General features: G+C 48.9%; 5 protein-coding genes across 5 annotated transcripts; 2 read left to right on the top strand and 3 right to left on the bottom strand.

The window, feature by feature from the left end:
• Positions 1-257: 257 nt before the first annotated feature.
• On the top strand, positions 258-1,206 carry ALT_7270 (putative phosphorylase; the record flags this gene model as incomplete). Its single annotated transcript, XM_033557185.2, has 2 exons — positions 258-374; positions 427-1,206. 2 exons carry the CDS (start codon positions 258-260, stop codon positions 1,204-1,206), a joined length of 897 nt encoding a protein of 298 aa, XP_033413076.2.
• A 110-nt stretch (positions 1,207-1,316) lies between these two features.
• On the bottom strand, positions 1,317-2,000 carry ALT_7269 (uncharacterized protein; the record flags this gene model as incomplete). Its single annotated transcript, XM_033557186.2, has 1 exon — positions 1,317-2,000. One exon carries the CDS (start codon positions 1,998-2,000, stop codon positions 1,317-1,319), a length of 684 nt encoding a protein of 227 aa, XP_033413077.2.
• A 435-nt stretch (positions 2,001-2,435) lies between these two features.
• On the bottom strand, positions 2,436-3,733 carry ALT_7268 (uncharacterized protein; the record flags this gene model as incomplete). Its single annotated transcript, XM_089600214.1, has 5 exons — positions 2,436-2,868; positions 2,927-3,069; positions 3,209-3,355; positions 3,410-3,514; positions 3,572-3,733. The coding sequence occupies 5 exons, from the start codon at positions 3,731-3,733 to the stop codon at positions 2,436-2,438; spliced, it is 990 nt and encodes a 329-aa protein (XP_089455676.1).
• A 1,303-nt stretch (positions 3,734-5,036) lies between these two features.
• ALT_7267 (uncharacterized protein) lies at positions 5,037-6,998 on the top strand (the record flags this gene model as incomplete). Its single annotated transcript, XM_089600213.1, has 7 exons — positions 5,037-5,147; positions 5,197-5,351; positions 5,402-5,491; positions 5,548-5,630; positions 5,681-6,078; positions 6,132-6,461; positions 6,516-6,998. 7 exons carry the CDS (start codon positions 5,037-5,039, stop codon positions 6,996-6,998), a joined length of 1,650 nt encoding a protein of 549 aa, XP_089455675.1.
• Positions 6,999-9,313: 2,315 nt separating this feature from the next.
• Positions 9,314-10,073, bottom strand: ALT_7266 (haloacid dehalogenase, type II; the record flags this gene model as incomplete). Its single annotated transcript, XM_089600212.1, has 2 exons — positions 9,314-9,855; positions 9,908-10,073. The coding sequence occupies 2 exons, from the start codon at positions 10,071-10,073 to the stop codon at positions 9,314-9,316; spliced, it is 708 nt and encodes a 235-aa protein (XP_089455674.1).
• Positions 10,074-11,329: the final 1,256 nt, after the last annotated feature.

Below are 11,329 nucleotides of genomic sequence, written 5' to 3'. Positions count from 1 at the left end.
GGTGAGGATATGGATTGACCCAAGAAATGCAAAAATGTCACCATGGTTTTGAATCTGTCAGCCGCCAGGAGGCGGAGAAATCGAATGGATATGGATATGGACACGTAGTAAGCACTAAACCTTGTTCGAAAGTAGTCCCCGGTCTTGCTATCATTCTTCTTATTGCCCTGGTTTCTTTTCTTTTCCTCAATCAGTCAGGAACTCAATATTCGTAATCTGGCTGCCACCAATCCTGGTTCTGCTGCTTTCCACGTGCTATGGCGACTGAGGTTGACTATGATGCTCTCCTGGCGAGGTTCGATGACCTGGTTGCTCGAAAAATCATATACTATTCCCCGCCAACAACAATACGGCTGAACGATGCGGGCTTTCCTGTGAGGAACTCCGGCATTAAATCGACATTCACTAACTATATGTCGATCCCAGTTCGAGTTCTATATCAGTCCTTCACTCCGCACAAAGCCGGCTAATATTGGGGAGAATTTCCACTCGAGTGATAGTGCATCACCCGAAGGCTTCGGAGCAGGCAGTGATATTGCCAACGCCGATCCAGGCTTGCTCATTGCATCCATTAACCAGACCCATCTCCTCGTAATCAACAAGTTTTCTGTTCTCCGGCCACAGTTGCTCTTGTTGACGTGCGACTCCTACCGGCGGCAGCATGAAGCGCTCACCGTGGAAGACTTTGCAGCGATTCATAGCGTCCTGAGCTCGTCTAAAGAACGCCATCTGGTTATCTACAACTGTGGGCCGATAGCAGGCGCAAGCAGGAACCATAAACATGTGCAGATTTTGCCGCGCCCTGCCCATCTGTTTCCCGACGACCCGAACTTTGACCCTGAGGTGATTCCATTTCAGTATGGTCTGCGATATCTTCGGGATCTGGACTTTGAAGATCCGAACTACCCTTCAAAACTCTCGGAGATCTACCAGGAACTGTTGGCAGAAGCAAAAAAAAGGACTGGAAACTCACCCGACGCAAACAATGGAGGGTACTTTCCACATAACGTCGCGTTGGTCCGAGACTGGATAATTGTCATCCCCAGGCGCAGTAACAACTTTGAGGACATCACTGCCAATGCGACGGGAATGATGGGCTCTGTCTGGCTAAAGAACGAAGACGAAATGGATCGTTGGAAACAGGTTGGACCAACCAAAGCTCTGGCTGGTTTGGGATTTCCAAGAGAGACTGAGAAGAAGGGCTAGCGTGGCATTATAAACATTGGTGGATGCATTTCAAGCGGCATTAAACTCCTTTAGCAATCCGACTAAAATAAATATAGAATGCTCACCCTCGACGAGAGACAAGCAGATCATCACAATATCTTCATGGCGGCCTCCGCCAAGTGTACAGCCTCCAGTTCCTGATTCTTGATGACCGAAATCAAATAGTTCGTCCCATATTCCGACACAGCGCGGACAACCACATTCTCTCCATATCCACAGTCCTTCTCCGTAGAGGCTGCTTCAGTGTATTCGGCAAAGCTCTCCTTGGTGATTTCATCTTCTTTGGACAGCAACACCCGGCTGGCCAAGTCTCTTGCCTCCTGGTACGTCAGGAAGACACCCTCGATGTCAATATCGCGCACTCTGCTGCCCTCGTCGGCGCTGTATTCGACATTCGCCTGTACCACATAGTACAACGGCTTGGTGACGTGGCCCTCAATGACCTCGTCGATGAGCTTTTCATCTTTCGGCGTCGTCATGATATGAACCCGGAATTCCGTCCCATCGGGCGCAACAGCAAAGACAGCTAAACCAGATCGCTCGGGAAGATCTCTGTTCTCGAATACGTCCGGCTTGGTCTCGTACGTGGTGAACCACTCCTTTTCGTAGCCCGCGTCAAACAGACAGCGGTATGCGGCAGCTTTGGCAGCTTGGAGTTTTGTGTAGGTGCCCGGGATTCGGACCTTTTCGACAACGTTGTTTGGGTTTTTTTGAAGGTGACTGGTCGTCAGAAGAATGTGGAATAGTTGTTCAGTAGTGTCGTTTGACCCCATGGTGGCGACAGTATTGGGGATATGTGGTCGTAGATCTAGAATGTATGCAGGTATTACCGTACTCGTTGTGGATGATTACTTTTTAGGTCGCTATCCCAACTGCTTTTATATATTCGCTACCTTGCACAAGTTTCGTCATTTTCGCCTTTTGTTGAGTTTGATGTCGTGGGGTGATGTGGCTCAACGATGGCATGTTATGCATGGCATGATGCTATTCCAATATAACCCGGGTTCTAAGGATTATACCGGATCATGACTTGGATGATTCTAAATGTGACCATGATTCTTCGGCAGAACAAGTTGATGATAAAGTTATTCCATGAGGATTTTTGAACACTTTTCCATTCATCATTCTCAGAGCCGGGCAATTATGGTCATAGCTCAGTTTCCCTATGACCAACCGGACCTGAGTTACCAAAGAAGAAACCCATCTCACTACCTATGCTCCGGATGTCCTTCATCACCAGTCACAACCCAAGTCCGCGTCTCGCGGATGATCCCAGTTTGGCTGGATTGGCTATCCGCATCCCACGCCGGTGACGCCGACACCATGGTGAGATTCTGTCCTGATGCCACTGGGACCAGTTCATGGTGCTCCTCCCGGCTATGATTTGTCCCAGATCGTCCGTACGACCGTGATGATTGTCCCTTCCCAGTCGAATATTGGTAATCCACCCCTCGAATACGCAGTCCATTGGACTTGAGCTGATTGAGGAAGGGCTTCAATTGGCCCCAGCATGCGGTAACTATACTCGCACATTGTACAACCTGCGACACAATTGTAGTAGGACAGTAGTCGTATGTCGGATCGGTGGAATGTCTAACGTCGCGGGAGAAGACGATTTCGATAATTGTCGCTACGATCACGCTGCATAGTAAAGGTCAGTCCTTGTCATTTCAATCATAGGGGCCTGAGTAGCACGAACATGACTCTTGACAGAAATATACTTGCAAAAACGGCCTTTTTCTTCCACGTCGCCTGAATGCCTGCAATCAAGAGCAAAGCCTGTGCGATAATCATACAATCTGTAACAATGTTCGACACAGAAAGGAAGTGATTCCAAGCGGCCTTGCATAAGTTAGTACCAATCAGACGTGACGCTGTTATTAAGGATAGGCGCAATGGCTACCAAATTGAAGCATTTCCCGTGCCAATAATCCCATGGACGGGGCATATGACATTGAAAGGCCGTACCAAACACACCAACCACTCCCAGGACCGCAATAAGGCCCTGCAGGACGGCGGCCTGGAAGTGATCTTTATGCACCGGGGTCAAGCTGCGAATAAAGGTCGAGAGCGATAGCTTGGAAAGGCAGAGGCTTGCGATATACAGGATGTAGGCGGCATATTGTGACTAGACAAGGGTTAGCCGGACTTAAGGCAGCAGACGACATTAGCAACGACGTACTTTCATGACCTGGTCAAAATTTGCACTCGAGATTGTCGCGAAATGATAGCCATATCCGTGTGATACCGCTGTCGAGATGGCCGCTGATTGCGCAATGCAGAATGTCTGTATTGAAACTGAGTAAGATCATAATTCTCTAGCATTTTATATTCGTAAACATACCAAAGATGCGATAATCAGGTAGTCATCGCTGGTCAACCGGTGAAAAATCCAGAACTTCGTCCCCAATCGAATAAGGACGCTTAAACCCACAACAACGACCAGAAACCAGTTGGTGACATTGACGGCAGGATCCCGGGTATCGGAGTTGGCAAATCGCCCCATATCTGCCAGTCATGCCCTGCAGGTAGGCAGTCGATCAAAGCCCGGCTACTCAATAGCGCTTGTCGCGCACAGTGGCATTCATGTCAGGAAAAGGAGAGGCAACCTGGCGTGGATGGCATGAAGAGAGACGAAAGCAGAGACTTCGTCGACATTTAACGTCGAAATCAATGCGAATACTCAAGTAGACCTCACGCGAGCCCACTTTGAGCTGATAGAAACATTGAGAGTTTGATTATGACCAGGGAGGGACAGGGATCTCATCCTTCCCGTGCCATCCTCGCGTACGTTCTGCGTTGGGGCGGCAAATATTACCAGGAATAGATTTCCTCCGTGTCAGATATCTGTCCGAAGGCCTCTGCACTTGATCTCATCCAAAGTTCTTGTTCCCTATGCCAGAATCTATGTGAGCATAGTTCACATGCATATACTACCGCGTGTCGTGGGATCTACATGTGGCCCTGGACAGCCCATCGAGGCAGATCCAGACGCGAGCACAGCATACACACGGAACTCGGCCAGCTGCTCTGGTGAAACACGCACGGCACAGATCCTGGCTCGTGCATTACGAGCATGCGACCGTGGGAGACAAAATTTTCTCATCCTTGCAGTTATACGGAGGAAGGTTACATTGTTGGCCGAACCCTTGTCGCGCCAAGAGACGTCACGTAATAGGAGTGGACTCTGGACGGTGGATTGACCGTGGTCTAACTGGTTTCAGCACCCGATGCCGATTGATAGAAGGACTAGTTTCAGAGTAAACTGTCTAGCAAAGTCTACCCACCGATCACGATCAAATGGTGCCTTGGCTCGGTCGGTGGGCGGGACAAGAATTCGAAACCGAAGAAGCATATCCTAAGCCTTGTGATCAGTCGAGTACTCGGCAGTCGGACATTTCAGCATGGCCAATTGTAAAATGATACAAATTGGAGGTTGTACACCACCGCTGGACGTCGACGGCATCAAGTGTGAACTCCTTGATCTTATCCTGGTCGCAACCCCCTGCGAATGACCCGCAAGACAGGGGGATGACAGGGATCGTAAATTAGAAAGACACCGTCGATATCGGCTTCAGTCGGGGTTACTTCCCACCCATAAGACGGCCTCCTTTTGCGTTCAGGACTAGAACCTGAACGGAAGGTGTTTCGACGGTGGCCAGATTGGTCTGGGCAACTTGCGTTCTGTCTAGCAACCCACTTCTCCTCACTCCTAGGCCTTAAAATGAACCATTCCCGACATTCATGGTGACAATCTCCAGCAGCTCTTGAGTGTGATTGCTATTCCCCAGTTTCGTGATATCGCCAACATGGAGTCGCACCAACTCAAGCATCGCGCTGTCTCCGCGAACGAAGAGGTCCGCAGCCATGATCGCGATGTCACCGATCTGGCGCGACTGGGAAAGAAATCAGTTCTGAAGGTAAATAGGCTGCTTATCTTCAAGTGCTCCTTAATCTGACTCGCTTTAGCGAACGTTCGGCATCCTATCCACGCTCGGGTTCAGCTGCACAATTCTTGCGACGTGGGAGGGATTGTTCAAGTATGATTTTCCTAACCCCTCGCGGCCGATCATGCAACTAATAAATGGCTCCTTTTATAGTACTTTGCTCATGCCTCTATCAAAGTTAGTAATGCAAGCTGGGTGACACGAGGTCGGAAACTAACAGCATTCAGTGGCGGTCCCGGAGGCGCAGTCTACGCCTTTATTTTCGCCTGGACAGGAACCGCATGCTGCTTTGTGGTAATATCTGAATTAGCCTCAATGTATGTGGACACATCTTGCAGTCCAAGGATTAGAGTTAAATACTAACAATCGGAAGGGCACCAACCTCTGGAGGCCAATACCATTGGTGCGCAATGCTTGCTCCCCCGCATCTCATGAAGTTCCTCAGCTACATGACTGGTAGGCATGCAATCGAATCCCCATTGACACTACTGACCTCATCATCATAGGATGGGTTACCGTCATTGGATGGCAGGCTGCATTCGCCTCGTCCTCGTTTCTTGCAGGGACTCAGATCCAAGGCGCTGTCCGTCTCGGTCACGAACTGTACCAGGCGAAGCCCTGGCATGGAACCCTTCTCATGTGGGCGGCAGTCCTGCTGGCGTTGGGAATCAACGTGGTGGGAGGCAAGTTGCTCCCCCGGCTTGAGACGGTCATCCTGGTGGTTCATTTGCTGGGCTTCTTTGCCATTCTCATTCCGATGACCTATATGGCCGACCACAAGTCTTCTCACGAGGTGTTTCTCGAGTTTGTCAACAGTGGTGGATTTCCCACTCAGGGGTTGTCGTGGTTTGTTGGAATGACGGGTTGCGTTTTCGCCTTTGCTGGTGGCGATGCTGCTGTGCATGTAGGGACCCCCCACTACCTTGTGAAAAGAAGTGGATTATTGACCCGACACAGATGGCGGAGGAGGTGCGCAATGCATCGGTGGCAATTCCAAGAGCAATTCTGCTGTCCGTCCTCATCAATGGAGCGCTCGGATTCAGCATGTTGATTGCTGTACTGTTCTGCCTGGGTGATCTCGACGCTGCCCTGGCAACGCCCACTGGATATCCGTACATGGAGATTTTCCGCCAGGCTACTGATTCACTCGCGGGCGCCCTGGGAATGACCTCGATCTTACTGATTATTGGAGTCTGCTCGGTGATTGGAATGCTGGCCGCAACATCTCGTCAGTTCTGGTCTTTTGCGCGTGATCGAGCTGTGCCTGGATGGCGCATCTGGAGCAAGGTATACTCGCCCCCGTGATTTCGCCTAAACATCACTGACATGCTGCCTCTTCAGGTCTCCCCTACCAATTGTCTCCCCACGTATTCGATCCTGCTCACAATGACCGTATGCTGTCTTCTCGGCCTCATCAACATCGGCTCCAGTGTTGCCCTCAACGCCGTCGTCTCCATGGCCGTTTCTGGTCTCTATCTTTCCTACCTCATGGTCGGAAGTCTTCTTCTCTACCGGCGATGCACTGGTGCCATCTCGCAATACGATCATGGAGAAGACGGGGTCATCAATGTTCCCGGTGCCAAGTTGGCCTGGGGGCCATTCCATGTGCCGGGGATTTGGGGCACTGCGGTCAACACCTATGCGGTGATTTATATGGTGATCGTCGTGTTCTTCAGTTTCTGGCCTTCTCAGATGTCGGTCAACAAAACGACAATGAACTTTAGTGTGGTCGGGACTGTGGGGACTATTCTGCTGGCACTTTTGTACTATGTGCTGCGGGCGAGGAAGGTGTATACGGGACCTGTCATGGAGGTTTCGATTTGACGAGAATGATGGAAAAAGTCACGCGAGTATGAGCATATTCCATGTTCCATAATATATACAAATCCGTGAAAAACTAGACGTTATTTTCGCCTGGCTCATTCTGTTCGAAGAAGGCTCGGTTACATAGAGGACACAAAAAGTGACGCCCAAGGAACCACTGCTCCAGGCAGTGTGCGTGATATACATGGCGACAGGACAACACGTGCATTAGATCTGTTCCGTTTACGTCTTCCAGGCACATGGAACTAATACAGTTAGTTGATCGGTTGAAAAAAAACTAGTTGCAATGGTCAACCTACCATGTGAGGCGCGTCGAAGACCGATCAGACAAGTCTTGTTCCTCCTGAGTGTGTTCTACCCATTCGTCATACGGTTTGGTAGGACAGAGAGACTCGAGCTTCTGAAGCAGTTCTGTGTCTGACTGATGCTTGGTTTCTTTTAGGACAGTGGAGGCCGAAGTACGAGCTGCGTTTCGGCGGACTTGGATGAAGATCCCTCTGATTAAGTCATTAGCTGATGTGTTTCTCACTCTCCAACTCGATATCGTTGGCTCCTGAAAAGCGCGGAGAAGACGGGGTCTCATACAGCATTGCAACAACGATAATAACAAATGATCCGACACAGACCCCTATCACCGCTATTGGAGAATTTGATCGATGGTCCATCTTGATGGCTGAAGATTTCTATCTGCATGTGTGGGCGCAGAACCACAGTCACGGGCAAACGCGATAATAAATGACGGCAGAACGCCTGTCCGGCCGAAATAAACAGTCCATGTGCGTGCTCGACAGTCTGACCAGCAGCCACCCATGGTTTTGTTTCATGAGCATCGGGTGAGCTCTGACATCTCATGTTCTCCTGTGGCAGTGTCGCTCATGTGCTGCCATTTAAAGTGCGGTGGCTCAGTCTATCCTCGGGTAGCCCGTCCGTGGATCGCCATCTTATTGCTTAAGCCGCGTCAACGATGTAATCGATTGACAATGCGATTGTCTAGATTGCCATCGATCGACACAAGCTGGCGATCGGGAATATCCGAACCATGAGAGATTTGCCCCACAACATCCCCCATTCCCCAGAGCCCGAGCGCACGTGTGTCATTCTGTTTCGACTTGATGAAGCATTTGCCTCCCGGCCGGCATTCCTCAGGCCACGTTTGTCGTCGTCAGCTGCACAGCCACTCTCGAGGATGGACTGTTGAGCGAGATTATTTGGAATTGTGTAAGCAAGCATTCCTGAAATGATTTCTGAAAAAGCATCGGACAAATATTCTTCGTACTCGATGTAGTCCAGACATTTGCTGTGTATGATCCCGCTGGAATGATTACGACTAGATTAGTTTGCATACAAGAGATGATCTGTTCTTGAATATTCCATAGACTTTTTGAGGCTGTAGGTCTCTTCACTGAGGTTTACATCGGTATATTGGATATCAGAAGCAAAATCAAGCTGCTTTGTAAACACACGAAGCTCATTACTTGAGACAGCTCCGATAGACTTTCTGTTAGTAATCTTCCTTCCAATCGCACTATGCATCGCCACAAGCATTCTTCCAAGGGAGGCTGGTATGCTAGAGCTCTCAGGAATGTGAGGTCGGCTCTATGTCTTGTGGACAACCAAGCACTTCCCAATCTTGTTGTTAGACCAGGGGACCGCCACCAATCCAAGTTGTCGGGCCCAAAGGTGGACTGTGCTCTTTTATGTTCCAGAGGCATAATGGCTGACCTTGCGGCTTCTATATTCTGCTACGTTGGGCGATCAATACCGAAATTCGTGCTTGGAATGGTCGCCTCGTGGCCAAAGGGGCAATCGGAATTGAATTAATGGCGAACTCATGGTCCATACATTCTTAAAGGTTTCCATTCCTCGTCTTGAATGGACTTTCTGGATCCCATCCAGTGGAATCAATCCATCCTGGCTCGGAGTATCCTTGCCTGAAACCTGAATATACACCCACCCACCATGTGGTCTGCCCCAGGGTCACCAACCGACGATCAACATGAAACTTCCAGAACTTCTTAGCTATCAATACATTCCTTGCTTCTAATTGTGATCACCTTTGACACAGCAGAAGATACGAGTGGCCTTCCGGTATGGGGCCGGTATGGGCAACTGCTACATGCCGGGTCTGTCGTTCGTATGGCAAGAAATATCGTAACTATGTACGAAGAATTATTTAATACCGGATAAGACCGTGTCGCCTAGCTTGGCTAATGATAGAGTGCCCGAATTATTGATAAACCAATAACAGATATGCAGACACTTCAAGCCAGTAACTGTGGTACTGCACTCCAGGAATACTTCTCATATCAGCCTCATCACTGAATGACAGTGAGTATGTCATTCAAATCATGAACCACGGCAGTTGGCTGTAGATCAGGTACAACACCATCCATCCAGCCCCGACGACCTCGATCCACCCAGATGGCGTGCATACCACAGCTTCTAGCACCGACCACGTCGAATGGGTTTCCACTGACCAGCCATAGGTCTGCCATCTGTGAGGGCGACTTTCCCATCTTCTCGGCAAGATGGGAATACACTGCTGGAGCTGGCTTGAACTGCCTCACCCCATCAACCGTGATGACCTTCTTGAACACGGCACTGTGAGGCGACAAGTCTGGGGAGTGGCGTACAGAGTTGGTGACCATAGCCTGTGTCCCATTCGAAAAGACCACCGCAGTGATCTCGGAACGATTGGCCAGCTGGCCCAAAGTAGACTGAATATCTGGGAAAGTTGATAGGCTGTCATAAGCTTTTAGAAGCTCGTCAATCGCAGCTTCCTCTAGCTTTTCACCATGCTCTGCTACGGCATGGCGCAGGGAGTTTTGAGTGATGTTTGAGAATGAGTCGTATAGTCCTGCTCTCGGACTCAGTTTAGGGTTTCAGGGGCATGTCATTGTCAAACGTACCCATGCTGTTGAGTCTCCAGGTATACTCCAACTGATATCGTCTCCATGACGTGGATATGGATTGCGCTTTGGTATTAGAGAAATGCTGCCCGAGCTGCTTCACAATTGAATCTGTTGATAAGAGTGTTCCGTACAGGTCGAAGGCGACAACAATTTTATTTTCCATTATTTCTGTTTAGAATGAGAATTATTCTCTTGGATGAGAGCGTATGAGAAAGAGTATTAGTGGTAGTATTAAACTGTGGCTGGGACTGACATCATTTCTTCGTAAACCAGCATTGTCCAATCACTGTTGGAGGAATTTTTTAGTAACAACATGAATTTATTTAAGGTGGTCATTGTCCTTGTATACCAAGTTTATAATTCAGCCATGCTAGACAGCATCCTGCCCTTTGTTAATGTAAAACTATGTTGAAATATTCTTTGATTTTACCTCATAGATATCTAGCTTTAGATCTTAGAGTACTAATTTAACACCTAGCTGATAAGCACTGCACGATTGTTTGCTTTGCTGATGAAGGCAAGTCTCAGTATGTCCTGTTCGTAGAAGAGTCCATCTATACATATCATGTAAGACTTAGGAGCAACTCAAGTTACAGAAGAGTGCAGTTATGCCCTATTCGTCGCAATCCTCATTAAACAAATCGTGGCCTAACAATTCCTTGACCGTCGGTCTGTCCCTCCAGTCCATCTTCATGATTCCCAGAATAAATTCTTTATCTTTTCTAGAGACCTCCTTCTCTGTTATCTTAGAACAGTGTAGACTCCGACTTGGGAATTTCCTGCATAATCCATCTAATGGCATGCACTGTGTCAGGGCTTGCACGTCTTCATACTTACCAGACCATGGGCCAAAATATCGAAATCGTTGCTTTAAAGCCTCTAGGCTGTACTCTTCATGGCCGTAGGGTACGGTGGTACGGTTGAACAAGTTGAAATCGCCACCGTAGGTTAGACTTATTAGCTGCAGGCAGAATTAGCGCTCCACATTGCAAAAGCCCGTTCGTGAAGATGGGATTAAAAAGCTTACCACTGCCCCAAATGACCAAATGTCGGTTGGAGTGCCCCAAGGAGTTTCCATAATCATTTCTGGACTGCGCAACATAGGCGCTCCCAGGGGAGTTCCTGATTTCGCCCACTTCGAGTCAACACGGCATACGCTACCGAGATCCCCGAGCTGGACATCTGAAAATCGCACATCGTTGTTAACACCTCTGTCGATATAATTTACAAAGATGTTATCCGGCTGGACATCTATAGATCTATCGTCAACGAGAGTCCAAGATAGATAGACCGCGAATACTATGCCGTTACCTGCATGTACATAGCCGACCTCATGGAGACTATCCAGCGCTTCGAGAACACATCTGAAGACGAGTTTAATTTCTCTTCGGTTCAGGGCAGCTTTCTCGTTGCTCGAAG

Source organism: Aspergillus lentulus, assembly GCF_001445615.1.
Source record: "Aspergillus lentulus DNA, contig: Alt12, strain: IFM 54703, whole genome shotgun sequence".
Lineage (NCBI taxonomy): Eukaryota > Fungi > Ascomycota > Eurotiomycetes > Eurotiales > Aspergillaceae > Aspergillus > Aspergillus lentulus.
Note: the sequence above shows the minus strand (reverse complement) of the source record. Positions and strands in the feature narration are given on the sequence as shown.